Source organism: Pogona vitticeps, chromosome 5, assembly GCF_051106095.1.
Source record: "Pogona vitticeps strain Pit_001003342236 chromosome 5, PviZW2.1, whole genome shotgun sequence".
NCBI lineage: Eukaryota > Metazoa > Chordata > Lepidosauria > Squamata > Agamidae > Pogona > Pogona vitticeps.
The window spans coordinates 155,693,363-155,718,965 of NC_135787.1; the positions used below are offsets into that span (position 1 = coordinate 155,693,363).

The window sequence follows — 25,603 nt, forward strand, 5'->3', positions numbered from 1 at the left end:
ATGCACATTATTGCCCACATGTACAATTTATAGCAATCTCTAGTTCTTGTATCTATGGAAATAACATAACTCAGATTATACTTTCTATTACAGAAAACATGGATGTCCCAGATGGAAACTGCAATCTTGAATTACTCAAATAGACTCAATCGTCCTCAAACCACTTTTTCCACTTTAGCTGCAGAATCATCTGAAATTTAACTGCGGAACCAATGGACACTGTAGCAATCTTTTTTGTTAATGAAAACATATTAAAAGGTTTGGAATGCTTTTGGGAGCAAGGAAAGTAGGAACCATGTTAGCATAATTGTTGAAATGGAGTTCAGATGGGAACAAAATCCATCTTGGATGGTCACATTGGTACTGTATGCCTTTCAGTTCCTCAGAGAAGAAACTTTTGATTGCCTTATTGTGGGTCTGTTCTTCGTGATACACCAAAGAAAGAGACTTGGAAAAATATATGATAAACAGAAAGGAAAATCAAGTGCCATTAAACCATAATCTGTTAAACTTTTCTTTTAAAGTTATTCAACAGTCAGGTCATAGCAGCACTCTTCACAGAAACACCTACCCCAAGTTAAAGTAAGATTTTGACTTTTCATAAGTTTTTCTCATGGGACAAAACTCAGCACACTTAATGCAGAGTAGCTTTTTACAATCAAGAAGGAAAGGAAAAGGTGATAGCCATGCAGATCTGGAATAAAGAAATAATGTCTGTCTGGCTTGCTTGGCTGCTATCTGAATTTTCTACTGAACACAAGTTCATAAAGTGACAGCTTTCTATCTACATCAGCAAAAGAACAGCAAATTGGTCACTGCAAATCGTCTATTAGAAATGTCTAATTTTATTTTCAGCTGCGTAACAGATTAGAATACAAAAGTAACATTTCCACAAATTTCCACCCATGTGTTTCATACAGAATTAGTTGGTGCGTGGTGTAGCTTTCTTGCTCTTGCGCTCTCATTACTTTCCGAATGCAGAGTTTAGGGATTACAGTGCATACTAAACTAAACTCTTTCACAATGTAAGGCACAACTACATGACTACAAGTCATAAACACACCACAGAAAGGAGGGTTTAAGAGAATCCAACTGATAAAAAATCATGCAAGACTATCTACAAGATAAAGTGAGTGTAAGGGTCCAATTGAAAAAGAAGTGCAGTGTTTATTAGGTAAGTTTACCTTAATACATCTTCTGGAAATATAAAGTAAGCACAGACATTTCCAATTCTGATTTATACAATTATACAGAAAATATTATGCACAATATTCACATATGCAACCATAATAAAATAGTTGTTAGAAGTAGGCCAACAGGACAGTACGATTTGTGGCACATAGCTATAAGAGCAGTATAGCATTTACCAACTTTTTAAGATTTTTGAAAACAGAGGCTAATTTAAGGGCACATAACTGTTAATGCCAATATGTAGCTGCATAAACGACAACTAGGACCATTTCTGTGATAATTTGATTTCTGTCTAGCAGCTACAAATGCATTGAACTGACATCAAAAGAGCATATGCAAGTCTATCTAAGCATACACACCCAAATATTACATTTTTGGTGAGACAAAACACTTTGAAATTTGGCAGCCACCACAAATCAATACCTAACATTACAGTGAGGAGACCCTATCAAAACAGACTTTCATATCAAGAGGTAGTTTTAAATGAAATCTTATGTAGTGGCATCAAGTGTCAGATTGGAGTTTTTATGTTTTTAAAAATCATTTTATTACAAAAGTGACAAATCCTATACAAGCAGCATTTTGGACAGATTCTGATTATAAAATATTTCTGTGTTTGCTAACGCAATGCAACTTCTCTTTTTCTCTTATCCCTTTGGTGCTGAGATCTGGGATTTAACAAGATGGTAAAATATCCATTGCACAAGAGTGAAGAACAGGAGACTCAGACCTGCGTACTGGTCGAAAATGAATGACCTAACTGAAGCACACAAAGCCAGGAACAAAATGGATTTCTAATGGACTCGTAGAAGAAATGACATCCGAGAAAGCAAATTCCACCAAATCTGGTGTTTCTTTGATAAAATTGAAGAGAAATAACTAGTTTCCCAATATTAATATTAGTATCCATTTCCTAATACTGTATCAAGTATGTACTCCTTAGCCTAGTGAAGTCTTTATGTACCGGTTATAAAATGACTACATAGAATACTGAGCTGTCCAATGAATTGAGGCAGAACTATCAACACTGAGGGTTAACAAATTTTATTCATTTTCTTAATTACCAAATAGGAAGTTTAAATTTTGATAACCATATATATATTTTTAAACTCCTGAAAACAGAATGTCAATTCAAGAACACCTGCTCTTAGACAGGGGACTTTTCTCTCTACTTATTGCCATAGTCTGGAAAACAGACCATCCAAGTAAATCCATTGTGACTTAATGGTAGGAAAACAAAGTTCATATCTGGATAGCAGAAACTGTGCAAAACTGCTCTGCCTATATTCAAGATGTGAAATTTTAAAACAAACACATATTTTAGGGAATTGGCAAATTTCTTTCCTATAGATATGTACTCTTGAGGGTACCAGGAATTATGAATACAATTATACCTGTGCACCATAATGCAGTTATTTAGCATGAACTTTGATGAGCAATTATCTAAGAATACCCAGCCTTCTGAATCAATTAATTATATTAGTTTTTGCAAAACTGCTGTTTCATCTCTTGCATATTGTGTTGGTTACACTAGAAAGAAAGTGCATAGTGCAAGTGACAATACTATTACCTTACCCATCCTGAGGTTTCTTTGTGTTGCCACTGAAGTCATCCAAATGTCTAAACTTTAGGGTACACCTTATGCTTTCTTCTGAACAAGATGCATTTCCACCTGTCTTCATGTGTATGAGTGCAGCTTCTAGGACTGCAGTTTTTACCCAACCAATTAGTTGAAACCTTTTTAATCTTTTACAATTTAGATGCAGATCAGGTGGTTTGTGTTCAAATTCTTTTGAACTAAAGCAGCTACAAAAACTACCAAGCAGCTAATGCTATTTAGTAAGAGATGCGCCTCCTCCTGCTCTTACACAGTGGGGAGAATTACTGTTCTAAGAACTCTAAGACCTATTGCATGCAAAGGACATGCTCTCCTACTGACACATTGTATCTCTGCAAATAACGATGTAAAACTGCTTTTTTTTCTTTCCTACCTTTGTATTCCAGTTTTAGCTTGCTAGGATCACATCCAAATAGCCGAAGGATTACATTGTTATTTTAAAAACACATCACAATCCCAAACAGGTTAATTTTAATGTCACCTTATATGTTAGTCGTCCTAGATCACTTTTATATCAACAGAGAGTGAACATACATATATGTAGGTAAAAATTACCGTCATTTCTCAATCAAAAGAATATATATAGAGCAATGTGGTTGGGAAATGTCACCTGCTGCCAAAATCCAATTGCTGAAATAAAATAGCCACATCCAAAATTGTTCAGCCACCCTTGTATTATAAAAGCTGTAGCAGGGATTTAACTCATTAAAATATCCAGGTAAAGCAAAAAAGAGATTCTACCCAAGATGAAACTTTGTTTCCCTTTCATGATCAAGGTATCTCCCCTGCCAGGTAAGTATACCTTGTTTTCCTTTCAGTCTGAGAATTTCACTCTAAATCTGTAGGAATGCAATACAAACCTAAGAAAGAAAGAGAGAGAGAGAAAGAGAGAAAGAAAGAGAGAGAGAAAGAGAGAGAGAGAAAGAGAGAGAGAAAGAGAGAAAGAGAGAAAGAGAGAAAGAAAGAAAGAAAGAAAGAAAGAAAGAAAGAAAGAAAGAAAGAAAGAAAGAAAGAAAGAAAGAAAGAAAGAAAGAAAAAACCAAGATGGCCAATTACTTTCTAAACTAAGTTTATGTGTTATCAATTCACATCCAACTCACAATGACTCAAACAGGGTTTTCAAGGTATGCGAGATATTTAAGGAGTAGTTTTACCAAAGTCACTCTTCCAGTGAGTATCTATGGCTAAGCATGGATCTGTACCTAGCCCTAAGTCGGAGTCTGATACTCAATCCACACCACTACACTGACTCTCACCAACTTTCTGAACTACTGTATGTATCTTGAATTACTGTAATTTATGTATCTATTTTTCTGGATAACACATGAAGTGTTTCCTGTGAATATTTTTTTAAAATGTTAACAAAGAAACAAGATAAGGACTTTTAATGTATGAGGGGGCAAAATACTGCTCTGCCTACTTGTATATCAGTGACCATATAGCACACCCAATTTTCATATAACGCAGAGTATTCTTAGAAGAGACATCAAATATACAAAACAATCTTGCCATTGCTTTTCATTTTCAGTGAAGGATATACAGTGGCACTGTCATGAAAAAGCCTGACGTTTTAAAAAACTCAAAGCAAATTTGTACTAAGTGGGCACACTACACAGCCAGTGGTGCTCCCAGTGAGAGTATGTGTCTCTTACAAAGAAAGGGAGAAAGGAGAAAGAGGCAAAAAATCTTCTTGTTTGGGGGATACTAGATATCTTTTACACTCCAATGCAGCCTTTAAACTGTGACTATGCCATTACAGCAGCAATATTTCATATGCAAAATCCCTGCAAATATGTTTACTTTAAAAGATATTACTTTCAAACAAACAATTTGAGATAAAAAAATACATTGTTACTCCTCTGCTTAAACGTTATTTACAAGTTACTTGGGACTTAAAACTCAACACAGAAGCTCCCGTAGCATCAAGACCATATAAGCCATAGATAACTTCAGCCTCACAAGTAGTACAACTGTTTGACTTTATCAGTTAAGTATAAACTACACTATAATTTTGCCAGTTGTTACAATCATTGCCCAAACCAACAGTAGTCTGAGTGTTGTATGAAGTGCATAAAAGAAACTTTATTCTAGCATGACATTTAAGAGTTGTGAGTAATTATCCTTGCAAGTCGTTGAAACAAGTATCACAGACACGAACAGGCTTCTTAGAATAAGGAGTTAAGGCATTCTTTGAGGAGCACTCAGCACAGAAGATATTTCCACAGTGTCTGCAGTGATGCTGTAAACAGAGGGATAAGAAGGAGTTACATACAGGTCAGGCACGATACAAGCCATAGTGTGGAACTACAGGAGCACACACACCTCCTTCCCCTAAAACATCCCAATTCAGTTTGCTATTTATATCTTTAGAGTGCTTCACAGTTTGCTATGAAGTATGAACTGGTAATTTATAGTTTACAATTTAAACCAAGAATGTCAAAGATGCTAAGTATTGGAAGAGCAAAGATAATATACAGTGGCCAGTAATTATACAATTATGCATTAAATTTTTTGTTAAGGATGGGGGGAACAAATCAGACCATGCTAGGAGAGAACAGCGTAGGAAAGAAAAGCCCACAAATAGAAGGCTTAAAACCCCCATGCATTTTTAAATGCATCATAGATAATGGAGTGCATTAAGACAGCAATGTGTGTACTATTTTAAAAAGTGCTACAGGGTAGGGGATCAAAGCTAAACCAAACTGTTTAGTGTGCAAAGATTTTCTGTCAAAACGTGTACCAGGAAGGACACTGGATTGTACTACAATACCAGAAATGTGTGTTTGGGTCATGCAAACAGATGCATATGTAGGCACAGAGGACAGGAAGAGGTTGGGTTTTTAAAACAACAAAAGGTGTATCTAAACAATCAGAGGATGTCCTGCAGTAGGAATATAATAAGCTGTTTCCGAGCAAATATCATGCTGGCCTTTTTGACTGCAGGCCAGTGTGAACATATATAAAAAGCACGTGCATCTCATTATGAACCTTGTGGCCCAAGCGCTCCTATAACCTGGTACAAGAAGCAAAGTATCACTACAACCCACCCCCACTGTGCTGCCTCCGGAGCAATCACCATCACACACACACACACACACCATTGCTGCAACCATTGCCATCCACCATCTATTGCAGTGCTAAGAGTACGGCTGAGGGAACGATGGTACCTGTCTCCAAAGAGATTGCTAGTTCCCAAATGCTGAATCCTGAGCTATTTCGTAGACCTGGGCATGGTGGGTAGGAACGTCACCCCCTCCCACAATGCCCTGCTCTGGGCACCCTCTTTGGGAGCAGTCTGCTCTGAAGATGGAAGAGCCATGCCTTTCACAGTGTTATAATTCTCAAACTGTCTTCATCAGAACATTGCCTGTCAGAGCATGAGGGAGGAAGATGCACCTGCCTGGTTCAACAGGTTTGTATCATCAGTTTGGTGAAAGTAAATATGCTTTCTAAAAATGCTTCCAGCTCTGCTCATGACAAGTCTTTTTACAGCACTGTGCATGGGACAAAATACTTTTCTTGAACAAATCTCTCCGATACTAACAAAAACTGAATGCACTTTTAAAAAATGTTTTCTTGAAACATTGCTTTATGGCTTTAAGAAAAGAAATTCTGTAGGATATTCCCTGACATACATACCCTTCTTATTGTTACAGAAAAACCTTTTCCACAGGCCATACAGTTCTGAACCTCATTGTCTTCAGCCCATTTCCTATTTAGAGCTTGTGTATGCTTAATCTATTAGAAAAAATAGCAGAAACTTTAGTTAACATTAAATCAAAATCCCAAATCATGGTGAAACCATTCAAAGGAAATTAAAAAATAACATTGGTAATGTAAGGGGGGGGGAATCCTCCTTCTCATTCATAAACATATGCAGTATTTCAAACCCAGTGATTAGGCATTCTTCAGTCTTGAGAGACTATGATAACATGGTCTGTATGGAGACTTGGAACAGCGTCTAGTATGGCTGCGAAGACCAATTGAAGAGTGATAATCTCTTCCACGATGAAGACAAATACAATCTGTCCTCTGCCCAGCTCCCTTATTTTGCTGCTTTCGTGACTGCCTCTTTGCCTTGGCCTGCTGGACAAGGGTCTCTTCAAATTGGGAGAGGCCATGATGCACAGCCTGCCTCCAGGCTGAACACTCGCATGTCAAGGTTTCCCATCTGTTGAGGTCCATTCCTAAGGCCTTCAGATCCCACTTGCAGATATCCTTGTATCGCAGCTGTGGTCTCCCTCTGGGGTGATTTCCCTGCACTAATTCTCCATACAAACCCAATAACTCATTTCTAAATACAACCCAAGAACTTCCGCACTGAGAATAAACACATCATTTCTGCCACGGAGATCAGATCACCATATTTAGCTCATCTATTCTGCCCAAAGCTTCCATGTTTTTCTGGGAAATAACATTTAACTGAATAAAGTTTACATTAGCATTGACTGTCTTTTGAACCAAAATAGAATACCTGCAGCGACTGGTTCTCTCTACCCAGTTCTTGCATGGCTGCAGTAGTATCATCCAGTTTTCTTCGTGCATCCAGTAGTTTGCTCTGAAGTTTTTCAATTTCCCCTTCACTTTTAAGGCACCTACAGAGAAGACAGTAAATCTCTAAAATGTAACTGCAAAAGTAATATACACAGAGAATATTTCAACACAGCCTTGTAACGAGGCTGTTTGATCACACAGCATCAAGACAAACATGAATTGGGAAAACAAAAACAAAAAAAGAGAAAAATAAGGCTTTTAGATTCCTTCCTACTTTGGGTTTTCCAAAGTAAACTTTATTTTGGTAAACTTTGGTATTGTTTTTATATTTTTATGAAGACTATAAGCCACCTTGAGCACAACATGGTGAAAAACTGGGTTTAAAATTAATCAAATAAATGAAAATGAATATAATGAAAATTACCATTCCAACCTGGCTTCAACCATAGCAACAAGAAAAACCAACTGGGAATGAGAGGGGCTATTAAGAAGCATGTGAAGTGACCATGCATTTTTTTAATCCAATCTTCAGCAGAGAATCCTGAGAGCTTTATTACAGCCAAGGAATAAATAATCGTATGCATTGCTTAAAGCATGTTACTGTATATTATAACCATGTTATAAACAAGAGTCAGGCACTGATTTCATATTTTAACAGCCACCCATTTTATCAAATTATGTAGTTTATTGTGAATACACAATTTCTACTTGCATACCAGAGAATCTGAGTTTTGAAACACAAAATTACATCTCCAGCCTAACAATGGGATTTCTTCTACTCAATAAATTGTAAAAAGTACAAATTGCCACAGAATTTGTTTTTGTGTGCCTCATTCACTAACTTACCTTTCCAACAACACTCTCCTCTCATCTTGGTTATTTTGCACCGTGGCTTCCAGCACTGCAATCTCTCCACGCAGATCATCTGTTTGTTTTTCTAGTTCACTAACCCTTCTTTGGCTGCTTTGCCACTCTTTCTTCACTGTCCCCAGGTTTTCATTCAAAGCTGTGATCTGCATACTGAGCTTGCTCTCAGCCTCCTCGTGGCTTTTAAATTGCTCAGCTTTCCCTTTGATCTCATCTTGCTACAATAACAGAAACATTGGAAGCATAAGCAATCCTCATTCTAACAACTCTGAGATCTTGGAACGGATATTATTTCCCTAGAGACTGTACTCAGGAAGGGACAAAGAAGAGGCTGCTGCCTTTTATGTGCCTCCCAAACCTTTTCATTATAGTGCAAATGAATTAATAAATAAATATGGAAACCCTACCCTGGATCCCAAATTTCCCTTCCATAATCATAAGGCTTTAAGAGCTCATAATGATCCAACCCACCAATCCCTGGCCATGGGAAATCAGAGCCACTTTTCATGCAGTAACAGAGCTTCTGAAAATCCACAACCAACGGTTTTTTGTTTTTGTTTTTGTTTTGGCGGTTGGGGAGCAAGGAACACTGCAGAGGGAAAGGGAAGTCAGTGAAACTCATATTTTTCCTCCCCAACCCTCCACCCAACTTCTGCCTGCACATGATTCTTACAGAAGGTGAATGGACATAAAAGCCCCTAGATTCTCTTTTTTAAAAAATTTAGACACTCTTTGACACAAAAACATCCTAAAAAGTGAATGAGTTAAATATTCTAGGTTGTAATAACTGAAAAGGGATTTCCTAATGGTGTTGCTGAAACATTTAAAAAAAATAGAATGGGGTTTTGAGTGACTAGTTATAGCAGAATAAACATTACCAAATTATTCTGTACAGTGACTTAGTTGTACAACTAAACCCTGCACTGTATAATTCTAAGACTTGTACTACAAAGTAGAATTCTGAATTATAATTAATTCCTACTGGACTACATTGAAACATGCATTCAAGAATGTTATGAGTATTATAAGCACAACAGTATTAACTCTTCAAAGCTGAATTGAAGATACTTGACTTCACAGGAATTCTGAAATAAGCAACAATCATGAATTCAAATAAACAACTTCAGTTCCAATCACTAGATACAATCCAAAAGGATAAAGAAAAAAAGGATAGGTATTTATTTGCATTACATAATTTAAAGCCATATTTAAGCATGTGTTATATTACATTTATATACATATATGCACACATACCAGTTTTACTTCAATCTCAGCAAATTTCTTCTTCATGTCCTCTTCTCTCTTTTTTAACTGATCTTTGATAACTTCTTGATTCTTTTTCTCCTGTTCAAGAGTTTTATTAATGCTATCTATATTTCCTTGTAACTCCAGTTTCTGTTTAATCAACAGTTCCTTGGCATCCTTTAGATTAGCTATCTCCTATTAAAAACATATAGTATTAATATTTTTAAATGGAGTTAAAGTTACGTAATATTTTACAATGAAAATCAAAGAACATAGGTGTAAATCAAAATGAATTTTCCCAACAATATGAAAAATAAGACATTCTAAAAGGAAATGGCTGAAATCTTGTTACTTAACATAAGAAAATTTATAACTTTTAGTCTGATTATAACTGGCAAATAAAAAGTTCCCACTATGATTCTCAGAATTAACAACATCAGTACACAGTGGCTATGTTTTGATGCAATGGTAAACAATGACTCATTGGAAACGGGCAAGGAGGGAGGCATAAGAGATCAAAAATGTAGACTTCTTTTTTTCACTAACCACAATTTGGCATTGCCTACAGATCCAGACAACCTGTGGCTGGTCTGAACTATGGTTATGGAACAAGCCAGCTTCAAATGAAAGCTTTCAATCTTCTCCCAGCTTCAAAATCATGAAATTTAGATTAATTCACATTGCCATAAACTACAGCTTATCCTTCTATCCCAACATAGTGAAAATATACTGTTTATAACTATAAGATACTTTTGTTCATCTTCAAGAGAATTTCAATTAAGTATTTTTTAAAAAATACTGTACATACTTTAGAATATCTCTTGAAAATGATACAATAACATCTCTAAGTGACTCAAACTAGAAAGTAGGAGAGGAAAAGCCACAATTGTAGGAAATAATGGTAGCTATTAAGCTTTAAGTAAATAGTCTTAGTTGCTAGGAACTCCCATGTCTGAACATACCTTCTCGTTTTCTTGCTTGCAGATTCTAGCTTCTTCCCTCAGTTTGGAATTTTCTTTTTCCTGTTTGCTGCATATGTTCTGGAGCTCTGTTATTTTTGATTTTTCATTAGCTAAATCTTTTTCTTTTAAATCCTTGAGACAGAAAAAATACAAGATGTATCTTTACGAAACTTCTTCATGCCAATTTTAAAAAGTTTAATTTTCTATGACCAATCACCTCTTTAAAATCCGTTTAGACTATATTTCTTACTTACATAAGAAGTACAGCAACAACATTAGTTTAAGTATGCCACTAAATAGCAGCATCCAAATCACTACATTACAATTACATTAGAGAAAAACATGCAGACCTATTCCGTAGGAGCCAAACTCCATATTCAAAGTCCAAATTTGTTTCTACATTTACCATTTGATCACACAGCCATCAATTACTATTTAACTAGTACAGTGCAGAATCCATGCCACCTCTTACGATCATCAGGGATGTTTAATGTAATTGGATTAATTTTGCTATTTTTCCCATGATCTACTGCTGAATTCCTGTTGTACAGCTCCACATGTGCAACATAAAACTGTAAAACCAGTTTGGTAAAAAGCAAAATGGTGCAAATGCTATGCACAAAACAATTCCATGCACCTCCCATGCAACAGTTATAATGGGTGCCATGCAACCAATTTCTCAATTGAACTGCACAATTCTCATTGCCTGGGCATAATGTGTAGCAAGCATATGCAGGTGTAGCCTTACATCATACAAAGGCAAATAGAATTTCAGCCACTGAATCAATATTTCTGATTATTCCACTACTACCTATATTTTCCTGCTGTGTCACCAGTTCACAAACAGACTTGGGGGTATTCATATACGAATATCCCCTCACAGGTGCAGATAATGAGGGTTACCTCTCACGATTCCGCCACTGCTGCAAGCTATGCAGTGCCTTCCTACTGCTCTGTTGCTCACAATGGATTAGCCACTCTTGGCAGAAGGCGGGATGATGAGCCTCTCTGCCAGGTCACAGAGCGGCTAATCCATTGTGAGCAACAGAGCGATAGGAAGGCGCCGCAAAGCTTGCAGCAGCGAATAGTGAGTGGTTATCTGCACCTGTGGGGGAATATTAGTATTCATATATGAATATGAATACCATTGTCTCTATTCGTAAGTCACAGTAAATTAAAATTGCTATGACTTCCAACTTGCTCTGAATGAACAAATGCCTTGTTGCATGCTGCTCAATTGTTCCCACCTGACTTCTTCTGCCAGCAGGAATAAACAAACCAGGAAGCTCTGTTCATAGTTTGTTCAGTGCTACAGCTGAACCAGGATCACTGGCTTGTTGCTCTCCTAACAAGCCAGAATCATAGGCTAGGAAAAAAAGTCTTATGATTCTGATTTCTCAGGGGAATAACAAAGAAGGTATTCAGGTTCAAACAATATATTGAAATCGCAGACAGAGCCATCCTGGTTTGTTTAGCCATTCCTAATGCCAGGAGGATTAAGCAATATGTGCTTGCATGTTTATCCATTCATAGTAAAACAGAATTCTAGGCAATCCTATTGTTTCATAAAAAGCAGATCAGCTTACTGAATGACTGCAATGAGAATAAATACTGGTCTTTGGTTTTCTACCAAAGATATAGATGATGGTCCTGATCATACTACATTTGCAGGTATCAGCAGGCAGAGATGTAAGCTTACAATAGCCTACTAATATATTTAAAGAATTAATGGAATAAGCAGTTATCACAAACATTCTATTTCAATGCAAAAAAGAAAGGGGAGCTTTTATGAATGAAAATCAATAACCTTATCTTTCTGTATTTCTTGCAACCGTCTCTCCAGTTCTTTCAGCTGTTGTTCTTTTTTAGCTGTCTCTTGCTCCAATGTTGCTCTTATAGACTTAAGTTCCTTAATCAACTGATTGTGATTACTAATTTGATTTCTGTTTGAAACCAATTCCTCTTGAGCTAAAGCCAGCTTCTCTTCTGTGGACTAATTTAAAAAAAAATTACTTCAACCCAAGAACTAGCCAGAAAGACAACAGAAGATGTTATTATTCACCAATATGAAGAATGAGGATTTCATTTTAATTATAATAAAACATTAGTAAAACGTTACAAAGGATTTGTCAACTCATCTATATAAGTTTAAAATATATTCAAATGATGTAAATCAAATTGGAGTACAACTTAAATTTACATAAAAACCAAGTGATGGAGAAAAAAAAGAATAGATCTTGATACATAAACTGCAGTGCATAGAGAAAAACACCACCCTCCTTAATCCTACAACATTCACCTCATTCTAAACCTGGGTACTAGAGCAGCTCCCATATAAGAAGTTACTTGAACTGCTACTGGCAATTAAAGCAGTTGTAAAAGATCAGCAAGCAGCTAATCTGATCTCTCAAAAACACTGCCTGTCATCAGTGTTTTTGTAAACCACAGCACAGTCTCTAGTCACTGTACTGAAATTGGACTATTCCATCTGCCAGCATCAGATAACACTGTGCTACAAGAAACAAGCTCAGATCACAGCAGCTGAACTGTAGTTTGGGTAATAAGTTCTTTGTTCTTCTAATCTTGCACAATAAATTTTAAGAACAGGTTACTTACCTGTAAACATGGTTCTTTAAGTGGATTCTCTATGAATACACACTGATGGGTTAAACAGCGCCTGCGCTGGTTCCTCTCGGAATTTTCCAGAGCTATGAGGGAAAAGATACAATGTTTGAGTTGCCCTGCACTGCGCAAGTGCAGCCCGCCAAAAATCCCCAGTTCCATGTGCCCGCACATAGAGAGAGTTGGAACTCAATCAACAGTGACGGACACGTGGGGAGGTTGGGCGGGTCGTGTGTATTCATAGAGAATCCACTTAAAGAACCATGTTTACAGGTAAGTAACCTGTTCTTCTTTAACGTGGTTCTCTATGAATCCACACTGATGGGTGACTACCAAGCTACTTACAGGATGGTGGGCCGTCACTGCAGCAGTGATGTAAGGATAGCCCTCCCGAATCTGGTCTCATTCTTGGCTCTGAGGTCCAGTCTGTAGTGCTTGATGAATGTGGATACACTGGACCAGGTAGCTGCTCTACATATATCGGGAATGTCTACCCCACGCAGCAGGGCCGTGGATGTAGCAACAGCTCGTGTGGAATGAGCACGCAGGTTTTCAGGGAGAGGTTTGTGCTGCAACTCATAGGCCAACGAAATGGTGGAAACCAGCCATCTGGACAGGGTCGACGTCGAAGCAGCAGTCCCTTTACGTTGGCCATAATAACACAAGAACAGTCTCTGGACTTTCCTGAAGTCCTTGGTCCTTGAGATATAAAAGGATAACGCACGACGAACGTCCAAACAGTGGAGCGTACGCTCAACATCTGAAGTGGGTTCGGAAAAAAGAGTAGGCAGCAACAGAGGTTGGTTGACATGAAAGTCTGACACCACCTTGGGAAGGAAAGAAACATCTGGGTGTAACACTACCTTGTCCTTGAAAAATTGGAGGTAAGGGGAATCAGCCCGGAGAGCCGCCAATTCACTAGCCCTACGGGCAGAAGTGATTGCCACAAGGAACAAAGTTTTCAGAGATAAAAACTTCAGGTCACAGGTAGCCATTGGCTCAAAGGGGGGACGAACCAGTGAGTGTAGTACCGTCTGTAAGGACCACTGAGGTAATGGCCTTTTGACAGGGGGTCTCATGTTGGTCAGACCTCTAAAGAAAGCTTTCACCGTCGGATGGGAAAACCATCTGGAGGATTGAGATCCCTTGGGTTGGAAAGTTACAATGGCTGAAGTGTATACCTTTAAGGTAGACTTGGTTAAACCAAGATCAAACAGGTGTCTGAGATACAGTAGCAATGTACATAAAGAGACGGGAGATGCTTGTAAACCCCGCTCTGCAGTAAACTTGAGAAAGCCTTGCCACTTGTGTTGATAGAGGCGGATGGTAGAAGGCTTTCTTGCCTTGTCAAGAACTTCCATTATTGACGGGATATCCTCCACGCTGTCAATTGGAGGGAGTCGAGGTCGGGATGGAAGATCGACCCCGAGTCCTGGGTTATTAGGTGAGGAATGAGAGGAAGCTTGACCTTGTCGATTGCTGTCTGCAGAAGTAGAGAGAACCAAGGTTGTCTGGGCCACCAAGGTGCAATCAAGATTGCTTCTGCTTGCAACTGGAGGGCTCTGACTACTGACCTCTGAACCAATGGAATGGGAGGAAACAGGTAGAGAAGGCCCTTGTGCCAAGGGATCATGAAAGCATCTCCCAACGATCCTGGGCCCCGTCCTGCCCTGGATGCGTAGCGGAGACATTTCTTGTTGGAGTGCTTGGCGAACATGTCGATTGTCGGAGTTCCCCACCTGTGGCAGAGTTCCTGAAAGATCTCTGAGTCCAGTTCCCACTCGTGATTTTGAGTGGGACGGCGACTGAGCTCGTCTGCAATGATGTTGTCTGTGGTGGCTATGTGGATGGCTACCGGATAGATGTGCTCCTGGTAGCACCACTCCCAGAGATGTATTGACAGGAACAGAAGGGACTTTGATCTTGTTCCTCCCTGCTTGTTCACGTAAAACATCGCTGTGGTGTTGTCTGTGACGAGCTGAATCGCCCTGCCTCTCACTAAAGGTAGGAAGGACTTCAAAGCCTTTATGATGGCTAGCAGCTCCAGATGGTTGATGTGCAAGCCCTTCTCCTGAGGGGACCACAGAGCGTTGATCTGATGACCCTGGCAATGGGCGCCCCATCCGAGTGGACTCGCGTCCGTAGTGACTTGAGTTGTCAAACGAAGAGGACGGAAGGGACGTCCCACCAAAAGGTGAGGTGGGAAAGTCCACCATTGAAGCTGGAGTGCAAGCTCCGGGGTGACGGTAAGAAGCTTGTTTGGACTGTCGAGGAGTGGATTGAAGAGGGACAGTAGCCAGATTTGAAGTGAACGCATCTTGAGGCGAGCATGGGACAAGGTCGCCGTCGTAGAAGCCATGAGGCCTAGCAGATGTTGCGCAAGGCGTGCTTTTACTCTTGCCCCTGGCCTGAATTTCTTTATGGCTTTGTGCAACTTTCTGATGCGTTCTGGAGGCATGAACATCCGAGCATGCACAGAGTCTAGCCTCGCTCCAATGTAGTCCACCACTTGAGATGGATTCAGCTTGGACTTGTCGTGATTCACGGTAAGACCTAGTGATTGTAACGTCTGGAGAACATACTGAGTGTCCTTTAAGGCCTGATGTTTTGAGGTCGAGACAATCAGCCAGTCGTCGATGTAGGGAAACACCTGGATCCCTTGAAGGCGCAGGTATGCTGCCACGGGAGCCATGCACTTGGTGAAAGTCCTGGGTGCTGTGGAAAGGCCGAAGGGTAAGGCCACAAACTGAAAAATGGTGTTGTTGAAGAGTAGACGCAGATATTTCCTGTGGCTCTTGTGTATGGTGACATGGAAATATGCGTCTTTTAGATCCAGGACCACAAACCAGTCTCCTTGCCTCAGAAGATGGAGAATGGACTCTAAAGTCACCATCTTGAACTTGCGTGGTTTGAGAAACTTGTTGAGGCTTCTCAGATCGAGGATGGGACGGAGTCCCCCGTCCTTCTTTGGTACCAGAAAGTATCGGGAGTAAAAGCTGTCGAGGACATCCTCTGGTGACACCTTCTGGATAGCCCCTTTCTGAAGGAGAGTCAGGATTTCCTCCTCTAGGATCGGATCGAATGATGTAGGGTTGACCTGTCCTAGAGGAGGCAACCTTATAAACTCCAGGCGGTAACCGGAGGTGATAATGTTGAGAACCCAGATGTCGTTGGTGATGAGAGTCCAGTTGTGAAGGTAAGGAGAGAGGCGGGTGGTGTGGGAGGTTGGCAGTGGAATGGTCAGGGAGTCAAAGGTACTGTTTCTGTTTTCTTCCAGGTGCTTTGAAAGACTGCCTCTTACGGGACGGTTGGGGCCTGAAAGCAGCAGATGAAGAGGAAGAAGCCTGAGGCGGGCGTTGTGAAGAATTGCCCCCATAAGGACGGTAAGTACTGGTGGAAGGCTGTTGGTAAGACTGGGTGGTGTACTTTGGACGCCACTGAGGTTTGGATTGTCTAGGTGGAGGTTGGACAGAATATGACTTTGCCGTTTTCTTACTTTTATGTAAGTTTTCCAGGTTCTCATCAGTATTCTGGCTGAAGAGGCCTGTGGCATCAAAAGGTAGATTTTCTACTCTAGTTTTAATGTCCTCAACAATGTTGGCTGAGCGCAGCCAAGCATGCCGTCTCAAAGTGATAAGGGAAGCAAAATTTTTGGACGTGGCCTCTGCTACATGGCGGGCGGCCAGTCGTTGATATTTGGATAGTGTGAGAGCTTCCGCATGAGTATCCAGACAGAGCTGTCTAATGTCGTCTGGAGCCATTTGAAGGGCTGGAAGAACCCTAGACCAAAGTTGTTTCTGGTACGCGCCCATAGCCACCAGATAATTCACTGCACGCAGAGTAAATGTGGTCATAGAGTACATGCGACGTGCCAGAATCTCTAGCTTCCTTCCCTCCTTGTTGGTTGGGGTAGGATGACCTTTTGTAGGAGTCTTAGTAGAGCTAGACTCCACTATCAAAGAGTTGGGTGCGGGATGCATGACTAGGAAAGAGGTGTTGTCACCATGGATCCTATAGAGATTCTCGGTTCTCTTCGAAATCGAGGTAGCATTGGCAGGGTGCTCCCAGAATTCCTTAATAAGATCCATCAGTTCAGGTATGAAGGACAAACTGACTGGATGTGTTCGTTCGGCCTCGATATCCCCGAAGATGAGATTCTCTTCTCTTCTCGGGGACTGCTCAATTGCAAGTTTCAAAGCCTGAGCCATACGGCCAACCATTTGGGTGTAGGAAGAAAAATCTTCCGAAGGAGATGATGGTTTCAAGTTCGCTGCCTCTGGAGGCAAAGGTTCCCCAGGGATCGGAACTTCTAAGGACACCTCCGACTCGGTGTCGTCGTCCGCACCGGAAGATTCCTCTCCGGGATGCTCCTCCTCTGAGTGGTATGGGGAGGATGGAGGACGAGGTACTTTCGGCCCCGAAGGTGTCTTTTTCGGGGCCGGAGGACACTCCTCTGCAGGTCATCGAGGTGGCACGACAGGCGGTGCAGTCGGGACATCCTTCGGCGCCGTAGGCTTACCGGAGCCCGTTTCCGAAGGTTTGTTCGGGGACGGGGTTCGACGCGGAGAATGTGACCGAGAGGATGACGAGTAGGAGTACTTAGATCTCTTTCTCCTATGTCTCCTATCTCTTGAGGTGGAAGAAGACTCAGTAGAAGAATCCCTTCTTCGCCGTCTCCGGTGGGACCTCTTCCGACCCCGACTGTATTCTGAGTCGGACGGTGAGGAGTCCCTTCGGCGTCGGTGGCCTCGACGGTGCCTGCGTCGATGACGGGGCTTTTTCGGCGATGGTTCGTCGTCGGCAGAGTGTGAAGCTGGGCGCCGAGGGACTGGATCTTCGACTGGCTTGGTAGGTCGACCCCGTGAGGGGGGAGAAGATACCGATCGACCCGACTCCGAGAGGAGCGAAGGAGATCGGGTGGTATGCCCGGTAAGTATTGGGCTGAGCGGTATGCTTTCGGCGCCGGCAACGAGCTTGTCGAGCTGGCTAACCGTAGGCGATTTTCCCAAATCCACCGGAGGCGGTTGGCGAGGTGGAATGGGGGCGCCTAAGTCGGAGACCGAATCTCGGTCCCGAGAAGACTCCTCAAGAAAAGGAGAAGGCACCGAGGCCGAGACAGGTGGGACGACCAGGGTAATCTCCTTGGTCTTCGCCTTAGTCTTCGACGCAGCCTTGGACGGACCCTTCTTCGTTGGTGCCGAAGCTGAAGAAGAAGGAACATCAGAGGAAGACTTTTTTCCCGTAGGCATTTTCTTGGATTTTCCTTTGGAAACCTTCGTGGACACCTCCTTGGATGTCGAAGGAGGGGAAGAGGAGACCAAAGTCGCCGAGGAACGAACAGTGGAGACCGACTGAACAGATTCCATATCTGACGGTTGTGAAGCTGAGAGAGTGCGGTTCCAGAGAAAATACTTGAGGCGTTGCTGACGAGATTTTAGGGTCGCCTTGGTGAATTCCTTGCAATGTTTGCAAGAAGTGGGTGAATGGGTCTCCCCGAGACAGAAGAGACAGAGTGAATGATGGTCCTGAAAGGGGAGTTTTCCGGAGCAAGCAGAACAGCAGCGAAAAGGTCCCTTTTTCGCTGACATAAGCCAAGCCGTAAACAAGCGGTAGAGTCAATAAGTGAAAGAATCCTGCTGGCGCGTGGCGCCTCAGCAGGCGGTAATAGGCCTCATTCAGGATCAAACGAGAAGTGAAAGTAGGTCGAAACAGCACGCCAGAGGCAAAGGAAGGTCAGCCGGTCCGAATTCAGGGCAACAGAGAGACGGATAGACGAGAAACAAGCCAGGTCAAGTCCGAAAAATCCAAATTTAGCGAAAGGAGAGACAAATCTCAAGAGCTCTAACCGAGAGGTTCCAACTCCGCGGGCGGATAAATGGAACTGGGGATTTTTGGCGGGCTGCACTTGCGCAGTGCAGGGCAACTCAAACATTGTATCTTTTCCCTCATAGCTCTGGAAAATTCCGAGAGGAACCAGCGCAGGCGCTGTTTAACCCATCAGTGTGGATTCATAGAGAACCACGTTAAAGAACTGTGGGTTTTCCTTAGATGGAATGAAAGAGCTGGTCACTGAACTGATACTGGTGGGAAGAAAAAAAATTAAATATAAAAGGAAAAAATTCCTGGGGGCAACTTTATTCCATTTGTCTCAACAACTCAACTTCAAACAGCTCCCCAGTTTACATAATATATATTTAACTTTAAGAAATTATTTGTAACCACCCAGCTGCCTTCTCTCCACATCTTTGCATTTACTGTCAAGATCCAGAAACAATAAGCAACATCAATGTGGCAGGGTCATTAAGGAGGAGGCAGGGCAGGGAAGCCAGACCACTGCCTCCAACTGGACACCTGGCAGAGGAGGCAGAGCTTTGAAGAGCCAAACATCTGTTCAGATGATAAATGAATCGGCACAAACCACCAAACTGGCAGTTCATGCCCATTTCTATTTGTGAGACAATAACAAATTGTATCCTATAATTTTTAATTAGCCACTTTTAGGATTAGACGTACAATTACATAAACCCAGAGCAAGTTCAGCACGCTTAAGTCCACTGAAATCAATGGACCTAGGCATATCTAACTTTGTACTGGACAAAGGCCATCATTTTTCACTCTTTTGTTTAAAGCTAGATGGTTTATTTAAAACTACTAATAAAATCCTGATAAACATAATAAATCACACTACTGTAGTCCTACTGAATCAATGAGGATTTAATGAGTCACCTCCTCCATAAATTCCATTGATTCATATGGGTTTACTCTGACTGTGACTTACTTTAACACAGTATGTCGCTGTTAGAGTAGGCCCATTTGTTTCAATGAAACAGAGAGGACCTAACTCACTTAAATTCTACATTTTTGCCACCTTCGATTTATGTATATATTTATTGGCCTGTTTTTTTAAATTTCTAATGCTGCCCAGAGTAGACCTTTGGTCTAGATGGGAGGGATAGAAGTCTAATAAAATAATAAATAAATAAATAAATCCCCATTGATTTATTTGGTCTACTCTAGTGTGATTTACTATGCTTAGCAACAGAATTTTGGCCTATATCTTAGCTTTCACTATAGCTTTAACCAGGAAAGTAATAAAATGTGAATTCAAAATAATGATTTTCTCAAAATGGTCCAGCAGATGGTGCCATAATCACAGCTCAATTAGTATCACTTATACTACCACTTCAAACTTAATTGCCATTAAATCTTCAGTCCAATCGACAGCTAATTTACAGTTGTATTTTTGTTTCCTTTACAGTACTTGTGCTGATAGTTCTTTCAATTGGTGTTTCACTGCACTCTCACATTGGTGACTTAAGACACCCAAATACTTTATTATCACCCCCCCCCCAAAAAAAGTCTGGTAGCACATATTACCTGTTTAGCAGTTACTCCCACTACCTTATTCTTAATTTTGAAGTACATTTGCAAATGCTGGGTCATGTTACAGACATATATCAATCATCCCATCTCTTTCTTAAAAGTATCTCCAAATACAGTTACTGGTGTCTGTAGACAAAGCCATCTTAACATCATGAATCTCCAAATTCAGAGAACTATTTACAACCAGATGAGGAACATGGCTGTACCTGCTAAATGTGCACGAACAGCATCATAGGCATGGAAAGGGGCAATGCCTTCTAACTCCAACAAGGGCTTGGCTTAGGTCTTCAGTGCAGAAGAATGCCATTTCTGTTCTGATCTGGTCATAGTGGCACATGCCTTAGTTACATCTCAGCTGCATTAGTGAAACACACTCTACATGGGGCTGCCTCTGGAACATGTCCAGAAACCTCAGTGGGTTCAAAGCACAGCAGCCGGATTGCTAACTTGGACTGGTCACAAGGATCACATGACACCTCTGTTACAGCAGCTCCACTGGCTGCCAATTCATTTCCAGGCACAATTCAAAGTGCTGATTTTAATCTATAAAAGCCCTAAACGACTTGGGTCCAAGCCATCTCAAGTAACATGTTTCCCTTTATGAGCCTGCCCAGGAGAGGCCTTTCTCTTGGTCCTACCACCTTCATAGGTGTGTTTCGTGAGGATGTAGGAGACAGCCTTCTCTGTTGCTGCTCTCAGACTTTGGAACTCCCTCCCATAGGAGGCCAGAGTGGCCCCATCTTTGCTATCCTTCCACCAGCAGGCAAAAACCTTTCTCTTCGGCAAAGCTTTTCCTCAGTGACTGGCTGCCTGAGTGGGGTTTTTTAATGGATTGTTGTGCCTTACTGCTTTGAATGTGTTTTTGGTGTTGCTTTTGTTTACAAATTTTAGTAGGGTATTTTTTAAATATTTTTAGTATTTATATGCTTATTGTTTTTAGCTTTAAACATTGTTTTATTATATATGCCACCTTGGGTCCTTTTTAAGGAGAAAAGCAGGATAAAAATATTTGAAATATGTAAATAAATATTTTTTCACATAGTGATAATAGCACAACTCATGTATAATGGGGAAGAATCAGCAGACTCAGGGCAAACAGTGGGTTCTGTTCATGTCAGAGTCCCGCAGCAGAACAGTCCAAGGAGAACAACTCATATTCAAAATACTGACTGCTGGGCATGGAAAGGAGAAGAGAGAGAGGGACTGAGGCCAAATAGAAAATGGTATCCATCTCCAAAATGAGTCATAAGATCGTATTTTGGCAGTGGAGGCAGGTAATCCCATCTGCCTCTGTCTGACAATTAAAAAGAAAACAAGAAAATCCTAATAGTAATACAGTGGTGCCCTACTTAACGATTACCCCGCTTGACGACGAATCTGCTTGACGATGTTTTTGCAATTGCTATTGCGATCGCAAAATGATGTTTTAATGGGCAAAATCCGCTTTGCGATGATCGGTTCCCTGCTTCAGGAACTGATTCTTCGCATTACAACGATCAAAACAGCTGATCGTTGGGTTTTCAAAATGGCCGCTGGCTGTTCAAAATGGCTCCCCGCTGTGTACAGGACGGATTTTTCGCTGCACAGGCATCGGAAAATGGCTGCCCTATGGAGGATCTTCGCTGGACGCTGAGGTATTTCACCCACTGGAACGCACTGAACCAGTTTTCAATGCATTTCAATTGGCTTTTTTATTTCGCTCTACAGTGATTTTGCTGGAACCGGATTATCCTCATCAAGCAAGGCACCACTGTACATTAAAATATTAAGAATGCATTGCCCTCTCATGAGACTCAGAATCTGAAGCTTTAGGCAGATGCCTCACTGAAGTGCCAGTTAAGAGTTTTATAAGTTTATACAAACTGAAAATAATCCCTTTATGTACAGCCTTGAAACATTATAATTTACCTTAAGATCTTGCCGTGTAGCTAACAGCTCAGATTCTTTACCATAAATATCCAGCTGAATTTTTTCCAGATTTTCTTGGGTTGTCTTATGGGCCTTCTGTAGCTCTGTTATCTTTTCTCTCTCTGCAGCAATTTCTTGTGTTGATAATGTTATATGCTGCTGAAGTTTGTTCTCAAGTTCTGCCTAACACAATATGTGCACAAAAGGGATTTTTCTTATACACAACGTGGCAGATGTGACAAGGAACAACAATGGAAACAAAAATATGTAGCTATTCCCAGCTGAATCATTACTGCTCATTTCAATGTTCAATTTACAAAAAAAAATCCTATCAGGCAAAAACAGAAGAAAAACAAGAAATATAGAAGACAAAGATGTTGTGGCACCTTAAAGACTAACTGCTATATTTTAATGTGAGCTTTTGTAAACAAGTCTACGTTCATAAATATATTTCATAATGCTTATTTCAGATGTCCTTTGCATAATGCAGAAAACTATAAGAAAACTCAATATGGGTTTATCCAAATGTTTGAACACACTATTCATTGCTATCGTAATTAGCCACAGTGAATCTCAAGTCTACATGCTCCTTCCCTCGTGCCATTTCCTTCCCTACATGCAGCTTCTGTAATTCTCAATCACTAGTCCTGGAAATTGGGGCTGATCAGAGCTGTACTCTAAAACATCTAGATGACCCCAGGTTATTAGTCTTAAAACTTACCAAAGAGTTCCCTTAATTTGGCGATCTTCCTTCTCTGCAAATTTCACTCCCTTCCTGTTTTACCAGTGAAACACAGTATAGCATATGTTTAGCTTACAAGGTTCACAGTGAGAATAAGAAGCTGGGTTTCCAAACGCTGGATAAAGATAATTTAGCATTTCTCTCATCCAAGAATTAATTGTGTTAGTCATGGTTCTTGGTCAGATGGGCGGTATATAAATTTAATAAATAAACATAAATCTGTGCAAGAGTATCAATATCTCACTCTCTAGAGCCTTTGGTGGGAAAACTCTATTTGCTTAGAGACAATTCTCTAATCTCAAATGGCTATTGACACACAACAAACTACTCAACACTGATACAGAGATGTGAACTAGATCCTGCTATAAATCCAGAGTCCATCTCTGTCCTCACATCTACTCTGGCAACATAATCACAAGCCACAACAATGTCATCTACAACATTGTAGATGACATTTTTTTGTTTATTTGTTCATTTGCTAAAGTGATCTTCATCAGCAATGTCTTTCTGCATTCTATATTGGACACAGTACAAGCTCCATGCACGGGAATTAACAGACATAAATCTGATATCAGAAATGACAATATACAAGAATCTGTTTAGGTTTACATTTTAGTCTTCCAGGATACTCTATGAATGACCTGAAAGTAACTGTTGTAGGGGAAAAATAACAACAAAATAAAACTAGAGAGATATCTGAGATAAAATACAAACAAAAATTCCAGAGCATGTCAAAAGGATTAAACATAAACCAGGGATTCATAATTCATTAACAAGTATGAGACTCTTCACTGAAATCTGGAACATTCTCCTAGTTTATAACCTGTCAATAATATTTTTGTCACCTTACAGGCTCATTTCCTATGCCTACCCTGTACATAATCTGCTAACTGAAGTAATGTACAGTTTGACAGCTCCATTAGTGTGCTAATGAACCATTGCCACTTTCTCGATTATCTCTATTGTCACCAGGTCAGGGGAATATGTATAGTCTCACACCAATGCCTAATCCACAAAAGGACAGATATAAAAGAGTCTTTAAAGTGTCACATTGAAATATAACAGTCTAACAGTGCCACAACATTTTTGTGTATGTGTTTTTTTAAGAATTTTTTCTTGCTGTTGTCTCCCCTCATATTGAAGGCTAGACATCACCATGGCTACACTGATTTTAGATGGGGCAGCTCTGAACAATGATGTGCTGCATCTAAACAAGTATTTACATTTTTTAGCCAGTATGTTGTTCTCCCTGCATTTAGAAAAATGTATTTTATCTCAAAAATATAGTTACACTGTAACAACCCATACTTTGTTTCTTATAACAAGAATAATCTATTCTAGCTTTCTACAATTTTCTTCATTAGTCACCTTCTATCTCTATGAATTTCAAATTCTTTTTTATATAACAGCCCGTGTTAAAGTCCATGATCCCAAGCCGTGCAACAGTAACTAGAATACACATATAATTCACATCCTCAAAGCCATGTTTAACGTTTTGTTGCATATAACATTCTTCACTTCAAGCAAGCTGTAGCATGCCACCACTATTCTGAATCTAAATGCATAGCTACAGTCATGTGAAAAAGAAAATGCACTCTCTTTGAATTCTATGGTTTTACATATCAGGATATAACAAAAATCATCTTGTCCATAGCTAGTCCAAAAATTAAGTAAATACAACCTCAAATTAACAACAACGTATGTCATATTACACTGTGTCATTATTTATTTTTAAAAATGTTTGCCCAAATGGAGAAGCCGTGTGTGAAAAACTACGTACACCTTATCATTCAGTAGCTTGTAGAACCATCTTTAGCAGCACTAACTTGATGTAATCATTTTCTGTATGATTATCAGTCTCTCACATCAATGTGGAGGAATTCTGACCCACTCTTCTTTACTACATTGCATCAGTTCATTGAGGTTTGTGGGCACTTGTTTACGCACAGGCCTCTGAAGGTCCTCACACAGCAGTTCAATCGGGTTGAGGTCTGGACTTTGACTGCACCATTGCAACACCTTGATTATTTTCTTTTTCAGCTATTCTGTTGTAGATTTGCTGGTGTGCTTGCGATCATTGTCCTGTTGCATGAGCCAATTTTGGCCAAGCTTTAGGTGTTAGGCAAACGGACTCATATTTGACTCTAGAATACTTTGGTGTACTGAGGAGTTCATGGTTGACTCAATGACTGCAAGGTGCCCAGGTCCTGTGACTGCAAAACAAGCCCAAATCATCACCCCTCTACCACCAAGCTTGATAGTTAGTATGAAGTGTTTGTGCTGATAGGCTGTGTTTGGTTTTTGCCAAATGTGGCACTGTGCATTATGGCCAAAAAGGTTCACTTTAGTCTCATCCATCCAAACGACTTTGTTCAAGAAATCCTATGGCTTGTCCATGTGCAACTTTGCAAACCTAAGCCATGTTGCCATGTTCTTTTTAGAGAGAAGAGGCTTTCTCTGGCAACCCTTACAAACAAACTATATTTGTTCAGTCTTTTTCTAACTGTACTATCACAAACTTTAACATTTAACACGCTGAGACCTGTAAAGTCTGAGATGTAACTCTTTGGT

The 25,603-nt window shown here is 40.4% G+C and overlaps 2 protein-coding genes across 6 annotated transcripts in view; one reads left to right on the forward strand and one right to left on the reverse strand.

Moving 5' to 3' along the window:
- PLEKHG7 (pleckstrin homology and RhoGEF domain containing G7) overlaps nt 1-1,956 on the forward strand; it is a 38,104-nt gene extending 36,148 nt beyond the window's left edge. For all 4 annotated transcript variants that reach the window (XM_020777334.3, XM_078394824.1, XM_078394825.1 and 1 more), the window contains one exon: nt 94-1,956. In XM_020777334.3, coding sequence (XP_020632993.3) covers nt 94-201 — 108 coding nt within the window. In that variant the 3' untranslated portion in view covers nt 202-1,956. The remainder of the gene's footprint in view (nt 1-93) is intronic.
- EEA1 (early endosome antigen 1) overlaps nt 825-25,603 on the reverse strand; it is a 93,072-nt gene continuing 68,293 nt past the window's right edge. For both annotated transcript variants that reach the window (XM_020816012.3, XM_020777325.3), the window contains 8 exons: nt 22,291-22,473; nt 12,185-12,370; nt 10,378-10,509; nt 9,425-9,610; nt 8,150-8,388; nt 7,284-7,404; nt 6,449-6,547; nt 825-5,048 (listed from right to left, as the gene is read on the reverse strand). In XM_020816012.3, the coding sequence (XP_020671671.3) occupies nt 4,926-5,048; nt 6,449-6,547; nt 7,284-7,404; nt 8,150-8,388; nt 9,425-9,610; nt 10,378-10,509; nt 12,185-12,370; nt 22,291-22,473 (1,269 nt within the window). In that variant the 3' untranslated portion in view covers nt 825-4,925. The remainder of the gene's footprint in view (nt 5,049-6,448; nt 6,548-7,283; nt 7,405-8,149; nt 8,389-9,424; nt 9,611-10,377; nt 10,510-12,184; nt 12,371-22,290; nt 22,474-25,603) is intronic.